The following is an 18,981-nucleotide window of genomic DNA, read 5'->3' on the forward strand; positions in this document are numbered from 1 at the left end:
TAGATTAGTACTGAGTAAATAAGATAAAATACATAAAATCCTTAGCAAAAGTCTAGGCATTGTTAGACATTGACATTCTTATTCATTGGATGCAAAATTATCTGTGATATAACAATGCTCTCGCTCTCTCTCTCTCTCTCTCTCTATATATATATACACCTTTCAAAAACTACACAGCCCTTAAACCTGGTGAAAAGATGCTCAACTTCAGAAAAGAAATGCACATTAAATCTACCCTGGGACTATTTGTCACTTAACAGGTTGAAAAAATCTGATGGTTCGAGTTCGATATACTTTGTTGGAAAGACTATGGGGAAATAGGCATACTCTTACATTGCTAGTGCAGTGTAAAATGGTACAACCCCTGTGAAAGACGATTTGGCAATATCTATCAATATTTAAAATGCATAGGTCCCTGACCCACCAATTTCACTTTGTGGAATTTATCCTTGCAGATATACTAGCAATGGCACAAAATTACAGGTTATTCAGTGGGGTATTTTCAGTAATAGCAAAAGGCTAAAAACAACATGTGTACCAACAGAGAATTGGTCAAATAAATTATTTAAAATACTATGTAGCTAAACATTTTTTTAAAAGAATGAGAAAGCTCTCACTGACACAGAAATCACTCTGAGATATATTGAATGAAAAAAGTGTATTCTCCCTTATATACCTAATAAACTCAACTCTGGAAGGATACACAGGAAACCAGTAATAGTGGTTACTAGTGGGGGGCTGAGGATGGTTGGAAACTGGCAGATGGGGGAAAAGGGGTTGGAAGAGACTTTTCATTATAAACTTCTTTATGTTTTTTAATCTAGTTTCCATATTACTAATTCAAAAATTTAAACTAGAATTGTTTTTCATTAAAAAATGTGTATAGGGCTTCCCTGGTGGCACAGTGGTTGAGAGTCCGCCTGCCAATGCAGGGGACAAGGGTTTGTGCCCCGGTCCGGGAAGATCCCACACGCCGCGGAGCGGCTGGGCCCATGAGCCATGGCTGCTGAGCCTGCGCGTCCGTAACCTGTGCCCCGCAACAGGAGAGGCCACAAGAGTGAGAGGCCCGCGTACTGCAAAAAAAAAAAAAAAAATGTGTATAGTACATCCATACAATTGAATATTATTCAATGATAAAAAGAAATGAACTATCAAGCCAGGAAAAGACATGGGGGGACCTTAAACGCATGTTGCTCAGTGAAAAAAGCCAGTCTGAAAAGGTTACGTACTCTATGACTCCAACTATATGACATTCTGGAAATGTAAAACTTTAGAGACAGTAAAAAGATGAATGGTTGCCAGTGGTTGGGGGACCGAGGGAAGGATGAATAGACAGAGCACAGAGGATTTTCAGGGCAGTGACACTATTCTGCATAATACTATAATGGTTGATACATGACATCATGCATTTGTCAAAACCCATAAAACTGTACAACACAAAGAGTGAACCCTAATGTAAACTGTGGAATTTGGTTAATAATAATGTATCAATATTCGTTCATCAATTGTAATGAATGTACTGTATTAATGTCACATGTTAATAATGGGAAGCTCTGAGTGAGAGAGAGAGGGAGTATATGGGAACACTCTATAATATCTGCTCAATTTTCTGTAAACTTAAAATTGCTCTAAAAAATAAAGTCTATTAATTTTTTAAAACGTGTGCATACATGTATGTATATACATGTATATACATACATACACACAATATATATATATCCTTTTTTCATCCAGTAAATGCCTTACACACTGAAGGTGTTACAGTGTGTGTAAAGTATTACAGCCACAGCCTTAATGGCCAAGAGCTCAAGCTCAGGAGTGGGCAAATTAGGTTCTGATCCTAGTCCTACCATTTTATAGCTGTGTGGCCTTATAAGAGGTGGTGCAAGTCACCTCTTCGGCCTCAGTTTCGCTGTCTGCAAAATGGAAGAAAAACACAGTCTCCTCCTGGGGCTGTTATGAAGATTCAATAAAGAATGCACGTAAAATGCTTAGCATAGTGCCTGATGTAAAAGAAATGCTCAAAAATGTTAGTTGCCGCTATAACGGTTAAATGATTGTTCACAGAATGACTGATTTGGCACTTCAAGGTTCCAAGGTTACTCCACTGGCAGCATATCAGTAATACCCCCAAAGGCCCCTCAATTCTCAACTCCAACCTAGCCCACTTAGGGCACAATCCACACTGTCTGAGCTCCAGTGGGTACACTTCAGCATTCTTTACTCCCAGATGGTGTTTTCCTCCTCGCTGGGCCTTACAAGTTCAGGCCCTGGACCGCCCCCACCCCGCCCCTCCCTAGCCCACCCTACCCGTTCCCACTCAGACCTCGACCCGGCCTCCTCCCCAAACCCTGGCCTAATTCGTCTGCACTTCTTTCCTTCCCCGAAGCTGAAGGAAGCGCCTACCCAGATATTCGTAGTCCGGTAGGGCTAGGCGTTCCGGACTCAGCATCCTTTGACCAGGGTAGCTTCAGAGCTCCAGCTCTCCCGCTTCCGGAAGCCAGGTCGAGGGCTCTCTCTGTTGCCATGGCACCCACGCTGCGGGAGGAGAGGCTAGAGGCGGAGAGGGTGTCACGCAAACAGTCTCCGTATCGCAACGCCGAGCTGGCCACACTTGTTCCGGGAGCTGCCTCTTCGCGGCGGTCATAGTTTCTTTGGCCTCGCTTTCTTGAGGCGTTGGTTTTAGAGGAATTTGAGGTGGAGAGTTCCTTTGAAACCATCATATTTCCCGGTGTCGAAAAATTATTGCCAGCCCTCCATATACCCGCAATTTCTGAATTTCATAACTACTCCTGCTTTATACAACTGTTATCCTAAGTCACAATAATAGCTCCCACCCCTAAATTCCCATAAACATTTGCTATCCCATTACCTATTTTTATCTCCTTATTATTTATCATCTTAAATTACTACAAAGTGCTTTCACGTGCGTATATCTTGGCTGCTTCTTGAGGTCAGGGATGTGTCTTTTCTGCCTGTGACAAGTCTGGGCATCCAGAAAGTGCTCATTAAATTCTCTATGACTTCATTGACATTTCCTTTCAAATTCCTCTTTATCTTTATAGCCCCTCCTTCTACTTCTATCCCTTACTATTTGGTACCCTTCCCAAGTGTCTTTTCTTTTCTTTTCTTTTTTTTTCTTACAAAGACACTTCACTTCTTGGGGGGATGGGATGCACAAACAAGGACACCTATTGGATTTTTTCCCTTATATCCCTAATTGCTCACTTTTCCTTTAAGAGGGGAGAGTGTTCATTGGTTTTCAAGTTCCCAGATATCTGGATATTTCTCTTTTTGCACCTCTCCACGCCCAACAACGGCTTAGTGGTGTGTACCACTCGTCACAGTTCAAACATAGTAGAAAAGGTCACTCTGTCCTCACTTTTTTAGTTAGCTCTCCCCCCACATGAGGTGAGGTTTTGTGGAAAGAAAGAAAACAAAAATCATTCTATCAAAGGAATGATTGGGAAACCAGTGGACCACCTACACTGGGAGAAAAAGGAAAGAGGAGGTTCTTCTCTTTGTGTTCTGAGTGGTCTATTCTTAGCCTTCTCCAGTAGAAGCTTCAAACCTCCTAATTCTCTGTTTCCCTTAAAATTGTATATGTGTCTCATTTCTAGGCTCCGGTGAGTCACTCTGAGTTTGGATGTGGTAAGGATAAAGGGACAGAGCCGAACTCAGAGCAGCATTTATTATCTTGAGGTAATAAGGTAACTAATTTGGTATTTGATGTGAAGTCCTGCATATCATAAAAAAAATTTGCCTTCTACCTCCACCCTTGCCTCCCACCCCCTCCCCTACCCCATGCACCTTGAGAGTTATGGGAGTTTCATAACTTTCACACCTGTGGCTTTTTACTATATTATTAATAAAGTAATAGGACGGTAATTATTAAGGATTACAATTTCATTTTATTTCCAAGCAACCTGAAGCTATTCTCAGATCATTTCATTTGTCCTCATAAAACTTTCTAATGCACTTCTCCCTTTTCTAAGTAGGGAAACCGAGGAACATGTCAGGAAAATGACTTGTCTAGCATCATCCAGCCAGTCAGTGGGAGAGCTGGAACTGGATCTCAGCGATCTCAACCTCCAGGCTAGTGGTCTGACCGCTAAACCACACAGCCTCTTTTTTTAGGGTTTGTTGGCTTGGGTTTTATTTATTTATTTTTCTTTTTGCTCTGCCCTGCCAGCAACTGGAAGCTCCCAGACAAAAGAAGAGAATTTTGAGTCCAGGCTGAACATTTGACATCCCCTTATTTGTGGGGCATTATCCTGGGACTCGGAGGGTGCTGCTGTTGGGGTCTGTGTGGTGGAGCTGGGAACCAGCCCCAAGAATATAGCTTTGTTTGGGGATTAACCCATTTGTGGTTATAATAATGATAAGTTTCAGCACCAGTGGCGCCCGACTGTTAATGACTCAAAGAAAGCTAAATAAGAACAAGATGTCATCTCTGGAGCAATTTGTAGGTTTTTCCTACAGCTCCATCCCTTCCATAAAAATCCTAAGGGCCCTTATATTTAAAGTCAGTCTTCCACTCAATGTCCTAAACAGTCTACTGAGGAGGAAGACTTAGAAAAGGGCAGGTGGTCGTTAAGCTAAGGCTTCAAGAAGATTTGGGGTTGCACAGAAATGGCAGGTAGCCTTTTAGTGGTGGTGGAATTACTGCTTACATTTTTCTTCTTTATACTTTTCCATATTGTTAAATTTTTTCTATAATAGGCATGCGCTATAACCTGAAGACAAACAAACAATAAATGAGTGGCTTAAAAATCTTTAAAAATTTTTTTAGCAGAAGTGATGACATTCCATATAGTGTTTGTTTTTCCCAAGAAGGAGCCATTACTTTTAGATTTCTCTTCCACCGTACATTACACAAATAAGTTTTGGCAACGGGTCAGTAGTGAAGGAAGTTTTTCAGTGAAACATACACAACATCAGGTCTTAAGAAAAGGGGAAATACACAAGAATTGTTAAAGTCAAGTGTATTTCTGTGACCCTGTTGAATGTAAGAAAAGGAAAACATGTCAGCCTTCAATTTAGATGTGCTTTTCAGGTTCTTAAATTATCATTACATACATCTGCAATTTTTACCTAAACAAATAATCATCCAGATAGACCAGTAAATCAGAAATCAACTCCACAATCCTGAAAATAAGCAAGTATTATGAAATTGGTCAAAACATAGAGAGTGCTTGAGAGGCGACAGTACTACTGCATAAGGAATGGAAACATCAAACTCAAAACAACAGGAAAAATACCCACAAAAGAGGATATGCTGAGACACCAATTTATCAGATTATAATTTCTAATTATAAAGAGGAAATTAATAGACATCTCTGGCTCTGCTGAGGACCTATGAAGAGATTGATAGGGAAGAAAATCCTCCCTGTTATTGAAAACCACAGAAGAGCAAATATAAATATACCAAATAGTTTTAAACGTCAAGGAAACAATAGAAAGAAAAAATGCAGTATGACTTATTCTTACAAAGCAGGTTCAAGAAACTAGGACAAGCTTTTATCAACTCATCAAGCAGAAAGATGCTAAAGGCGAAGTAGCTACTAAGAAATGCAGGTCATGAAATTCATGCTGAGCTACTAGGCTCTTCTTCAAAGACTTATTTTCCATAAAAGCAAAGCAGAAACTATGTGTGATGCCACTGTATGAGATTTACATGTTTAGTTTAAAATGCTATTTACAGACCAATCATTTTGGACTGCCACGGGTCAACAGACCAGAGCTTCGGGAGAATTTGCAAGGAAAAATAAATGTTCCCATTTCTTGGGCAGTTAAAGAAAACTAATGCATTTCGAGAGAGTGGTTAAGAGGACATGGCTTAAATTGAACTGGAGCTCAAAGACAATTACAGACTTGTACCTTCTTGTTATTTTATATTTTCAGTGCTGCAAAAAGAGTTGGGAATTACACTTTCATGTAGTGTAAAACGGAGGAGGATTTTCTGATCCTTCTTGGTAGCCCACAAAAATTAGCTGTGCCTTCCTCTGTCCTGGAGCATGCACAGCGATAACTATTTGTGTCATTTTCACTAAGGGAATAGTAGGACAACACGACTCATTTAACATATTAGGTAAAATGGAAAAATTCCTTGAAACCCAAACTAACAAGTTTCACTCAAAAATAAACAGATGGGGGGCTTCCCTGGTGGCGCAGTGGTTAAGAATCCGGCTGCCAATGCAGGGGACACGGGTTCAAGCCCTGGCCTGGGAAGATCCCACATGCCACGGAGCAACTAAGTCCATGCGCCACAACTACTGAGCCTGTGCTTTAGAGCTCCGCAACAAGAGAAGCCACCGCAATGAGAAGCCCACGCACCGTAACAAAGAGTAGCCCCCGCTCGCCGCAACTAGAGAAAGCCTGCACTTAGCAACAAAGATCGACCTGAAAAGCTGTATATTTATAAAGAAATGGAATTTTTAGTTAAAAATCTTCCCACAAAAAGAACTCCAATCTTCAAAAATGTGATTTTGTACTTTTATAAACATTTAAATTTATAAACTAAAATAGAAAACATTATCTAATTTTCCTTTGGAATTCTTCATTGACCCATGGGTTATATAGAAGTGTATTATTCAAAATTTCCATATATTGGGGGATTTTCCAAAGATGTTTCTGGTTTTTTGTTTGTTTGTTTTTGTGCAGCTTGTGGGATCTTAATTCCCTGACCAGGGATTGAACCAGGGTCCTTGGCAGTGAAAATGTGGAGTCATAACCACTGGACCACCAGGGAAGTCCCTGATTTCTAGTTTAATTCCACTGTGGTCAGATATACCTGGAGAAAACTTATATGACTTGAATCTTTTTTGCCTTTATTGAGAATTGTTTTATGATCTGGAATATGGACTACCTTAGTAAATATGCCTTAGTAAATGTTCTGGGTGCTCTTTGAAAAGAATGTATACCCTATTGTTGGGTGGAGTGTTCTATAAATGTTAATGTACACAGGTTATGCATATGGATAAGGACTGGAAATGAAATTGAACCAATATTTTTAAAAGTAGACTTAAAAAATATTTATGTCATTAAAAAAAAAACCCAATTTGAATTATCCTACTAGATTCTGAGTTCCTGGAGGTCAGAGACAGTCTTCATTCATCTTTAAGTTTCTAGAATCATACACAGTGCCTGACAGAATACATGCCTGTTAAATAGACGTTTTTCCCCACTTTAGATTAAAAGTTTAGAAAATGAAAGCCATCCAATCCACAGGACTTATGGTTGCCTCACAGGAACCAGTTCATGAAACAAATTTATTAAATAAAAAGGCCAGCAAATGGCAAGGCATCATTGAGAAGGAGATTAAAAATCAATCAGAAAGCATTGGCATCACCTCCTTACACCTAAATACTATGTGTGACAGATCACCATATTAAGAAATACCCAGAAAAAAAAGCAACTAACTCAACAAAAGGCATAGAGACGATGCTGCAAGTAGACAAGCTAAGGTAACTAGCTCAGGAAGATGAGAGGGAATCTACTTGGAATCATTAAATAAACTTAGGATATGAACTGGATGAACTGGAAGTTCCCAAGCTTTAGACTCTTAGGACAAAAAGCCGCAGTCTATGTGTCTATTTTTTCTCCCCCAAGCCATCCTCTACATTGTTACAAGAGTTTATTGTTCTAAATGTTAAATTTGACCATGTTACTGCCTTACTTTAAAAACATTGTTAACTCACCATTACTGGGATGAATCAAAATTCCTTAACATGCAGACATATATATTCCTTCACAGTTGGGTCCCAACCTACTTTTCCAGCCACTGTGCCATTTATTCTTCCCTACACACTTAATTCTCTAGCTATGCCTTTCTACTCACTATTCCCAAACATACTGAGCTCTTTCACACCCTCTTGCTTTGGGATAAGCTCTTCTCTCTGCCTAGAATGTACCTCTCCCACATTTTCTGCCTAGTAAACTCTTACACATCCTCTAAGACTTTGGCAAAATGGTACCACTTCCAGGAACCCTTATCCAATCTCCTATATAAAACAGGGTTAAGGCTGAGTGAGAACAAGGCAAATGCAAGATGGTAAGCTCTGAGGCTATGACATTGAGCTGGGAGCGGCCATGGAAGGGTCTGGGGAAACAGCATTCTAAACAGAGGAGACAGCTTGTGCAAAAGTTGTAAGAAATGATAGCATGTTGCAGAGCTGAAAGAAAACCAGTGTGGCTAGAGTAGAATGAGTAAGGGGAAAAGTGGTCAAAGAATTAGGCAAAGGCCAGCTCATGAAGGACTTCAAAGGACATGTAAGAAGTACAGCTATTATTCTAAGTGCAGTAGGAATCCATTGGAAGGTTTTAAGCCTGGTAATAACATGACCTGATTTGTTTTTTAGGAAGTCACTGTGGCTGCTGTGTAGAAAGTGAATTATAAAGGGGCATGTGTGAAACAGACCATTTACATAGATGCTTGAGTCATGTTTGTTACTAAATGAGTATTTATTCATTGATCCATTTGTTTATCCACCATTCTAAATTCATCTTTACTACTGAAATAAGCAAGACATACTGACATGTTTGCTGCAAAAGCTCTATTTATACGTGCCAGGTGTGTGACTATCAAGCTTCCAGGAGATTAAAAAAATATATCTAGGAAGTCCCACTTTTCAGGGTGTGTCCCAAGTTATGCCAGGGAACTGAATCAGCCATGGTACCCAGATCCTGGCTCAAATACTACTGCTGAGCTGGAACGTGAAAAGTGTTGGTACTTGAAGTGGTGGTATGGAGGGTCTGCAATTAAAGAAGCACAAAAATGCAAATCAGACTATTCCCTTATACTTTCTTTTTTTTTTCTTTTTTCCTGGTCTCCAGTAGTAGCCCCCTGAACCTAGATAAAAGCATACCATTGCTAAAAGTTAATTATATTTTTCTATAAATCTTTCCTGGCTCAGGGCCTTTGTACATACTGTTCCTTCTGCCTAGAAGACCCACCTCATCCACACTTAGCCTGATGAATCTTACTCAGCATGCTAGTGTTAGTGCCTCTGACAGGCCTTCCCTGAACCCCCAAATCTAAATCAAGTCTATCCTTTCATAGAACCCTGTACTTTTCCTTGAACACCCCTATCATTTGTAGCTTTAAATTCATTTGTGAGATCATTCTTTTAATGCCTCTGTATACTTGTAGCCTCCCCAGCCATCAGAGTGTAAGTTCCAGGGACCCAATATATCTGTTTACTACTGCTTCTACAGTGTCTGGCACATAATATACCCATAATAAATACTTACTCCCACTAAGTGAGTTAATATTGGAAATAGGCATCCCTAGGCAGATAGGTATAGGACTCTTTTAGCTCCTTTCCTTTAGCTGTGCTTTCTCTTGTTTCTCTTGTTTTCCATTCTATAGCTTTAAGAACTCCTTCCTCCATTCACACAAGAAAGTGATCCTAGAGATGGAGCAATTCTTTTTTTAAGACTCATGTTCTTAACTTTTTAATCAGGGTCTCTCAACCTCAGCACTATTAACATTTTGGGCTGAATAATTATTTGTTGTGGGGAGGGATGTCTTGCTTATTGTAGGATGTTTAGCAGCATCCATGGCCTCTACTCATTATTTGCCAGTAATACCTACTCCCCAAAATGTCTCTAGGCATTGCCCCATGTCAGCAAAAATCACTCCTGATTAAGAACCACTGTTTTAAAGTGTGGAAATGTCAAACCTTTTACTCTTTTAGAAGAATTATGTTTAGAATTCAGGTTGTTGAATGATGCCTGGGTTGTAAGAGGATTCTACCAACACAACTGGATCAAAATAGTGCCCATTTCTATCTTGTTTCTGTAGCACGCCCAGGGTATCCTTTGAAAAGGCCATTAGTGATGGTCTAATTCAGGGCAATATTCTGATCTTAGAAATTCAGTCCCCTGGTCTGTCCTTCAAGGATGAGGAAAGGGGTGGTGTTTCTGAGGAAACGAATGTCTCTGAGACACTTCTGGAATTGGCAATCCCCTACAACTTTCCTAGGGGCATGTCCCAGGGGACAATAAAAGGGAGACAAACAGCCCATTCTGGCATGCTTTTCAGGATCTCTCACTCTAAACAAGACAGTCTGAGAGGCCTGGTAAAAATAAATATGGCTTAGCACTCCTGGCACAAGAGCAGTTTCTGACAGCCAAGACTTAACTCACCCTAGGGGGTGACCCAGCCAGGGACTATGCATGAAGTTCATTTCTCCCTATTGATAGTCCCAGTGACTCACAGCAGCCTGGGATTGCTCTGTGCACCAGAACTGTGCTGAACCATGGAGGAGGAGGACTCGGGATGCACACAGAAAATTCAGTCTCTTGAGCCTGAGTCAGACAGGGACAGCCAGCTTCCCTGTTCCTCCTCAATCCCAGAAAAACAACACAAATCATGCCTTCTGGAAAGGAACCTGTCTTTTGAATACAGAGGGGAAACTGTTTATAAATTCTTAATCCCCTGACATTGAAAGTATGGTGACTGCCTGTTCTGAATTTTTTGGGGCAAATATATTCATTATACCACATGTCCTTAGTTTTCATTGTGGGAAAAAAAAATGCTCTCCAGAATCCTAAGGTCTTCCTCAACAGGTCAAAAAGCAAGTCGTCGTAAGCAACGTATATTGAAACCTTGAGACCGACGAAGGCTGTATCAAAACGTTGTGGGGAGGAGGGATTGAGAATCAGCCTCTACTTTTTCACCCTTTTCTCCTTGGATTTTAGGCTAAGATGACATAGGCCTTAAAGGTTGACTTTTTCCTAGCAGTAAGATCAAGTAAGCCTGACCTGACTCGACTGCCGCCTTCAGTCGGCAAAAAGAACTACATACACAGAAAATGCCTCATGGTATTTGTTACCATGGTGACGTTAGTTCAACATTTCATCTGCATAAAAATTTTAGGCAAAACAGAATAGAGAAATACTGGCTAAGAAGCAGTTAACAACGCATTTTTTCCTTGCTATTGCAAAGTTAACGTTAGCTTTGGTCAAAGATGGTAATTTGAAGTGAAAGCCTTTGAAAAATTGCAGACGAGCGAGGATGAAATGGCAACCAATCCATTGGAGAAATCTCCCAATATCCTCTTTGCACTGTAACAAATTACTCTCCCCTCAGCTAACATGGCGCATTTGGGGCTTCCTCATTCTATTTACTAGTGAGAAGAAAGTGGTTTAACAAAATTGAAGATGATCCAAAGCCAGAAACTGTTGGCATACCAGCTTGGAGGGAAAAGCGATATACAGGACTCTAAGGAAGTTGGGGACTTGGACAAAAGTAGCAGGACAAGATTCAACCTAGAAAATGGCAGGTGGTAACAAAATTAATCCATATTATTAATATGCACTGGGGAGAGGCGTAGGCCACAAAGCTAAGACAAGAGAGGAATTTATAACTTTATGTACTAACCCAAAGGTTAAATATTGCTAGAAGGCCCTAGAGACTGAAGCTGGGAGGAGGCTGAGGTCTCTGAGAGAATACAACTGCAAGCGAGGGCTTACTTCCTTACCCCCTTCCTTTCTTGCCAGGATCTTAAAGTCAAAGAAGGTGAAGAGGCTAACTACGCTGATTTACAAAGACAGCCAGGAGGAACTACGTCTGGGCCAATTCTGGACGTCCGAGCGGGGGCGACAGGACCCAGACAACCACCTCAGGAAACGAGTAAACGAAAAGGGGAGGTCGTAGAATTATTTAGCTCTAGAACAACGCTGCCTAGGCGGGGGTGGGGGGAGGGGTGGAGAAAATCTCAGGAAAGGAATTTTGACAGTGAGAACGCTAGTTAAGACACAGCACTCCAGGCCCCCTGATGCCCCTTGTTTGATGTCCATAAAGACCGAGAGGATTATGCATTAGCAAGCCTTGTGTATTCTGAGACATCAATAAAGTCTGGACTTGGGGCCGGTAGGGGGGCCGGGGTCACGTCCAGGCGACTTGGGTCAGCCTGGGTGCACTTCTCTGGCACAGAACTAGAGTGAGCGGGATCCAAGAGTTGCTGCTAGGATAAAACCTTTTCTAAGTTAAGGACTTTAAAGCAGTAGTACTGGGGAGAGTGAAGGGGGGCTCTCTTGAGGGCTAGGAACGTGGGGGCGGCTTGAAGGGGAGCTGGGCCAGCGCTGCAGGCGCCGGCGGCTGGGGTCTGGGGACCGGGGGGCGGGGGCCGAGGGCGGAAAGGGGGCGGGCCGGCGCTGGGGGCGGGACCAGGCGTGGTGGCCGTGGCGGGGGCTGCGGCGCTGGGGGCGGGGCAGGGCGGGGCGGGGCGGCCCGGCCCGGGACACCCCCTCCGGATCCACTGGTGGGGCGGCTTCGGCTTCTGCAGCACTGGAGGCGGCAGCGGCCGGAGGGAGACTTGCGGGGCGCGCCCGCCACTGTGGACCGGGACGCTTCCCCTAGGGGACCCTCCGTCGACACCCTCCGCCGCGCCGTCCCGCAGGAGCCGGCGGGACCCCCGGCCGGCAGGGAGCGCCGGCGGCGGCGGCGGCGGCACCATGAGGCGACCGTGGGGCGCGCTGCTGCTTGGCGCCCTGCTCTGCGCACACGGTAAGCGGCGCCGCCGCGCCTACGCCGACCGGCCCAGCGGGAAAGTTTTTCCCTGGGTCCGGCCGCGGCAGGAGTCACCTCCCGAGGGCGGGACGGCGCAGGCTGGGGCCTGGGACCCCTCGCCCTCACTCCAAGCAGGAGCCCAGAGGTTGTGTTCCGGGGAGGGGACCGGGAGCTCCCACAACTCCTCCAGTCCGAGACGGGACAGCGGTGGAGGAGCACTCCGGGCTCGGGTCTGGGCCAGGCTGGGGGGAAGGTCCGAGGCGCTCGCTCGCCTTCCCTCGCTGCTCTTTGAAGAGCTGGGGTGCTTCCCTTTTCAGGTTTAGACAGGGTCTCTGTGTCTTTGGTGCGAATGAATGTGGGCGAAGAAAGGGAGGCGGGGAGGGATGGTCGCTAAACCATAAATTGTAAATAGCCCTCTTTTCAGGGGCTGGGGGTCTCGGGCGGATTGCGGAGAGGCTCCAGAGGAATCTGAATACTTGAGCTCTGGGGATTCCTCCACTCGAGGAACAGTTCCTTGGACCCCGGACCATGCTCCCGCCGAGGGTCCTTGGGCACTGCCTGCTCGCAGCATCTTCACTTAGTGGTGTTTTGGGTTCCCTCTCCTGGTTGTGACCAATCAGCTTCCTGCCCTGGATCCTTCCCGGAGGGGGGGAGGGGGAAACAGGGTTGGAAAAGGGGCAGAGGAGGGACATAGGGAAGAAACTGCTGGAAGGCTCCCGCAGATCCGCCCTGGCCGGGATAGCTGGGCGGGTATCGCCGAACCTCAGAAGGCAGCCTCGCGGCCCGCGCGGTGGCCCTCGGGGAAGCTGGAGGGATGGCAGCAGGACTGCTGCTTCATCTGCTCCTTATTAATAACTTGTTTAGTACCGGTACGCAACTGGTGTGTGTGATTAGGGCTCCAGTGGAATCTGTTTCTCCGCAGCCGGCTAGGACCGTGGGTGCACTCCGTGATTTAGCAGCTGCCTCTAGTTTGTGCCCAAAGATCAAAGAACTTTGATCTTTGAATCCTAACCCTATTCACCCACCGCTGTTCAGCCGGGGGAGACACGAATCTTCCCATTCTCCCCGCTGCTGGGATGAGGCGGTGGGGTTCAGAATAATGGGGTCTGTAGACCACGGCCTTGAGCCAGTTCTTTAACGTAAAGGGAGCTCGTGTGGAAATAATGCAAATTTCGGAACTTGCCTGGCGGGGCGTGGAGATGCCTGAGCACTTGTTTTAAAGGTGTTTACCTCCCAAATCCAAAACAGAGTTCTCTTGTCTGTTATTTAAATTCCCCGTGGGTTTTAAATGACTTTTTCCATGCCCACTCTAACCCTCCCGAGCTCTTAACTCTTCCTCTCGGAGTAGTAGCCTGGGCGACCCACGTTCCTCTTTGCACCGTGCTCTCCCCCTCCCGAGCTCTCTCCTAGAAGGTTATTTGCAGCCTCTCTGGCGTGTCGGGACAGCGGCCCTACTGGGGTAGGAATGTAGCTGCTCTTCCCACCGCATGGGCCCCTTAAAGGGACAGCTATGCTTTTTGGGGGCTTTTCCCCTTCGGGCTGCAAGGGAAGAGGATGGAACTTTCCTCTCGGCCCCCTGGAGGAAGTTTTGAAAAAGATCAAGGGAAATGGCACGGCACTGAAAAAAAAAAAGGGCCAAAACGGATACCAACAAAGCCAGAGAGGAGATTGTCGCCTTCTGCCCTAGGGAAAGGGGAGCTGGAAGGTTCCGGGCTGAGACTGGCCAAGAGGATTTTATCGCTCCAGAGCTGTCAAAATTGCCTAACACTACATCTGCATTGAGAACGGGGGTAGAAAATTATGTATATTTTATGCTTCACAGAAGAAGGTTGGGAGGGTTCTGGGTAACTATTTGGGTTCTTTTTAAGGACAAAATATTTAATGGAAACTTCTAAGCATGGCAGGCTTTCTGTGCATGTGAATAAGGACACTCCATGGCACCAAGATCTAAACTTCGCCTGGCCTGATACTGAGCCATCTTCAGAGGCTTGGAGGGGACAGATTCATGGTTCATCAACCAGTGAGACTGAGCAGTCGCTCAACCAAAAATATCACCACAAGGATCCCGCACTATGTTCCAGGGGCTCAGGGAGAAGACAGTGTGTCATAGTAGATCCGTTAGGCAGATCTGACCTCCGCTAGGAATGAATTCAAGACAATAAGATATAAGGTGCTCATTTGGATGCTGCTAGTACTTGGGGCTTTTCCTAGAGCCTGTGGGATTGGCCTGAGCCTATATAATACTCCAACCTTAAAGATTTTGGAAGGGAACTTGATTGCTGGTAATAGCCCTGGGTATCTGCCTATTGAGGGTTGACGTGAGGCCTCAGACAATCCACCACCATTTGAAGAGTGGAAACCCTGTTTGTCTTGGAGATCTCTTCCAGGTAAGCTTTGGTAGATAGAGGGTTATATCTGAGGATGAGTGCAAATGAGTGGAGCTGAGACTGGTTTCTTTTCCATCTGGTGTTGTCATGGTGCTTGGTTGACCTTGTCCCTGATCTTACTGGACTTGTGAAAGATGCTTGGCTTGTCACTGACTTTGGATTTCCTCTTCTGTCCCCTGTTGCATATCAGATAACATCTTTGGGACTGGCACATGGTATTAAGAATGACAGGTGCAAGGGAACTGAGTATGACCATGTCTGATACAGAGCACGTTGGGCATGTCCATTTTCTGGGCCAACAGAGAACACAGGAAATCACAGAAGACAGGATATTTTACACGTCTTTCTCATTCTTTCTATGGATTGACTGCTAATCTTGATCCCTAAGAAGAAGGAAAATGGGAGAGACTGGCTATGTTGCTTCTCCTTTGAAGAGAAGATTCATCCTAGGGGCTTCCAAAATAGGAACAGAATTTTGGAGACTACTTTAAAAAGTAGTCTTGTCTTTTTTTGTGATTGGACACATCTCATAATTTCGAGACAGTTCCATGCCCATGGCTGACTAGGTCTGTTAGCCTGTTCCAGCCACAGTCTCTACATTCCTTGACGCAGTTTAGCCATGAGTTTTGTCACAGTTGCCTGGACATGGGGCATCTGGCCCCAGACTGTGTCTGGATTACCATCTCAGCTTCAGCATTGGAAGACCTTTTCCCCTTCTCAGCCTGGTGGGATTCAATATCCCAGGAAAGCCTTCCTGCCAACTGGTTGGCTGGCAGAGCCAGGCTTTGGCCCTATAAATAGCTCTGATGAATGCCTGTACTTGCCTCTCTCCTTCCAGCTTCGAGCTGACAGGGTCAGTTCCTTCTCCCCAGCACACTCAGGAGCATTCCCTAAACTGGGCTCTGCACCCATTCATTTGTTCATTCATTCCCCAGACACACATTTGTCAAGTGCTAATCTAATCACTGCATACATAGCTCTGTGATCAAGAAGCAGAGGCAGGCCTGGGTTTGAATCTTGGCTTCACCACATCTTTGTGACCCTGTACAAAACACTTTATCACCCTGAACTTCGGGGTTCATATCTGTAAGTGGGGGGCGGGGGTGGAGTAGTAATAAATTATCATGTGAGGATATTGTAAAAATTAAATGAAATAATAGTATGTTCAAACCATTCGGCACAGAATCTGACAACTACTCTGTTACCACAGGTCTGGGTAAATGTTAGTTGCTTGTTAGCATGCTTGCAGAAGTGGATTAGAGACGGTTCTTGCCTTTGGACTCGGGGAACCAGACAACCGTAGTTATACTACAGTGTCATGTGCTAAAATGGACGCTCAGCCCTTCATTTCAGCTGGTTTTTTGCTTTCTTTTTTTAAAGATCTTGCCCTTTCTTTTCCCCCTTGAAAACCTAATGAAACCTAAGCATATTTCCCTCCTGTCCACACTTCAAAAAAGAGATTAAGCGATACCATGAGTCTAGGGGGCCCACTCTGCCTTAGTTCTCCTGGGAGAGGGCCTGGGATGTGGGGCTTTCCTCTGAGAGCTTCCCTGTTAAAAGCCCTGTGGTCAGGGATGCAGCCAGGCATCTCACCCTAAGGTTGCTGTGACCCGGGGTGAGAGGTGCTGGCTGAGGTCTCTTGTAGCTGGAACAGTTTAGAATTCCAAGCTCTCCCTCCCACTGGCCTGGGAAAGGAGTCAGGCCCCAGAGCTCATAAGATAGTAATTGCCCCAATTTGGGGGCCGGGCGTTGGGGAGCTGCCTTCCTTCATGACTACTGTCTTCAATCAGGAATCCTGTCAGCGTGCAAGGATAATTGATTCAGGTCTCAAGCCCAAGACTCGCTCCTCCCTCCCCCCACCCAGCCCCCAGCTCCTCCACCCCCAAGTTTGACCCCTGTTGTCTCTTTGTTTCTTCCATTTAAGTTGGTGCCAGAGATGTGATGGTTTTGGGGGCTGCGGCAAGTTGACCATAACCAAGAGCAGCCGTTCAAAAGAGCTGATTCTCTAGCTTCCCTGGCTGTCGTTTGACTCCATTTTCTGTTCTGCATTTTTGATTTAGCAAGAAGCAAACATCCTTGGTGCCCTTGGGCACCTCTTACGCCCTTCTGAGCAAACTGTATTCTTTCACGGCACGTAGGCATTCCCATCCTTGCTCACAGCTGAGTGGATTGCCTGCAAGCTTCCCTAATGCTCTGCTCCCCTGCCCATTCAGGTTAGAGTGAGAAGGGGAAGGGCGCTGCCTGAGCCCCAGCCGGGAAAAGCCTTGCCGGAGACTCGGGACTCGCTGCAAGCCCGGACATGGCCTACAGGAGCTCCCCCCTCACCTCTGTGCTGAGCCAGGGAGGATCGGAGTTGCGAGCAAAGCCGGAAACAAAAGACTGGGAGCAAACCTCCCATCTGGCTGAGAGGCAGCACAAAGGTGCTGCTGCATAATTTATCACCGGAGGTTTTCTGGGGCTGGGAAGCTCCTGGCTCCAGGCAGCACCTTTTTGGAGGAGAGGGTCCCTCCCCCTGTCCCATCTGGGTGTAGGGCCAGGCAGGTACAGATTAGGGTATTGGGAGAAACACCTGATTAGCACGTGAAATAAAGAAGCTTTGAGGTTGGAAGCACCTCCAGTGATCTCTCCTCGCTCTGCAGCTCCGCTTCCTGCCTGGCCTGCAGGGCAGGGGTGGGGGGGAAATGCTCCAAATGTTCCCTTCGTTGGCCCCAGCCTTGGGAACCCGACTGTCACTGTGGCATGGATGAGGACAAGAGATAGTTTCACTGTTAGGGACTACAGCCTTCTGGAAACCAAATACAGATGCCAGGTTCTAATATCCATAAGCCTAGTAAATAAGAAAGGGGATTTCCCTCCTTTTTCCACTCCCCTGCCACACTCACTGTCAGTTTAAATGAGAAATTTCAACCACAGGTTCAGAGAAGCAGTAAAAGTGAATGACTTTAAAATATACCTCCCCCAAATGAGAATTTCTGCTCCTCTGGGAGTGATCTCTGGTGACCATTTTTGCCCAACAAGCTGGGGACGTGTGGTCTAGAAATTACAAATGTATTTCTGGGGCATTTCACATTTGTGAGTCTTTTGCTGTATTGCTGGCACTCCAGGTGTTAGCGTGTTTTATCACATTTACTCCTCACCATATCCTTATAAGGTAGATTCTGTTAGATTCCTGTCTTACAGATGGGAAACTAAGGCTTAGGCCATTTGCTATCACACAGCTAGTGAGTAACTGACCTAGGATTTGAACCCAGAGCCTAAGCTGTTAACTCTCTAATCCATACTGCCTCTTAGCATAGAATCTTCTGTATCTAAGCTATACCAGAATGTCTTGGTCGGGACTGTCTGTATTTTATCTTAGATTGCCCTCTCCTCTGTGTTTTTGGTCTTCATCGTCTCAGGGAATCCCAATTCTCATAATTCTTTATGAGAATTACCTTTCAGGTGCTTCTTGATGGAGTGAGGCTTAAAAAAGCTCCCAGAAGGGGAGATATGGTTTGTTGCTCCCTGAAGCCACATGTTACTCTGTGGACCTTGGGTTTTGAGATGTAAGGGGAGAGGAAAGCAGTACTTTGAGCAGCCCCTCAGAGAGCACAGCCACATTCAATCCCTGTTGGATTTGTGAAATCTGTTGACTCAGCTTCTAGGCAGGGTAAGAAGCCTGTATGGCGAGGTAGCTACATTACTGGGTTGAGAGAGAGGACACAGATGAAGATGATGGGGTTAATAACAACAACAACAACAAAAATAATAGCTGCTTATGTATTATGTATAATAGCTACTTTATATGTATTATTTCATTTAAGCCTCCCAGCAACCTTATGAAATAGGTACTGTTATTACCCCCGATTCATAAAAAAGGAAACTAATCCATTTCTAAATTGCTCTGTAATTTAGGTTCTAAATGCTCTTTTCTATATTTGCCTCCTAAGAATTGGTTGATGATAAATTAGGTAAGGATAAAGGATACCATGTACTTCAAGCTCCCCCAGAGAAGGGCAGTAAAGCAGGACTCTTGCCACAAGACTCTCTCCCACCTCTTCCTGTGGTCACTCATGCCACCAGCTTAACCCATGGGAA

At 44.9% G+C, this 18,981-nt stretch overlaps 2 protein-coding genes across 3 annotated transcripts in view; one reads left to right on the forward strand and one right to left on the reverse strand.

Moving 5' to 3' along the window:
- CSTPP1 (centriolar satellite-associated tubulin polyglutamylase complex regulator 1) overlaps positions 1-2,570 on the reverse strand; it is a 174,826-nt gene extending 172,256 nt beyond the window's left edge. Inside the window, exon 1 of one of the 2 annotated variants that reach the window (XM_027114807.1) lies at positions 2,407-2,570. In XM_027114807.1, coding sequence (XP_026970608.1) covers positions 2,407-2,452 — 46 coding nt within the window. In that variant the 5' untranslated portion in view covers positions 2,453-2,570. The remainder of the gene's footprint in view (positions 1-2,406) is intronic. The other variant, XM_027114808.1, reaches the window with a different exon arrangement.
- Positions 2,571-12,301: 9,731 nt separating this feature from the next.
- LRP4 (LDL receptor related protein 4) overlaps positions 12,302-18,981 on the forward strand; it is a 52,470-nt gene continuing 45,790 nt past the window's right edge. The window contains exon 1 of the mRNA XM_027114810.1: positions 12,302-12,514. Within this exon, the coding sequence (XP_026970611.1) occupies positions 12,463-12,514 (52 nt within the window). The 5' untranslated portion in view covers positions 12,302-12,462. The remainder of the gene's footprint in view (positions 12,515-18,981) is intronic.

The sequence above is a fragment of the Aethalodelphis obliquidens genome, unplaced genomic scaffold (genome assembly GCF_003676395.1).
Source record: "Aethalodelphis obliquidens isolate GAN/ISIS:26980383/991018 unplaced genomic scaffold, ASM367639v1 scaffold14, whole genome shotgun sequence".
NCBI lineage: Eukaryota > Metazoa > Chordata > Mammalia > Artiodactyla > Delphinidae > Aethalodelphis > Aethalodelphis obliquidens.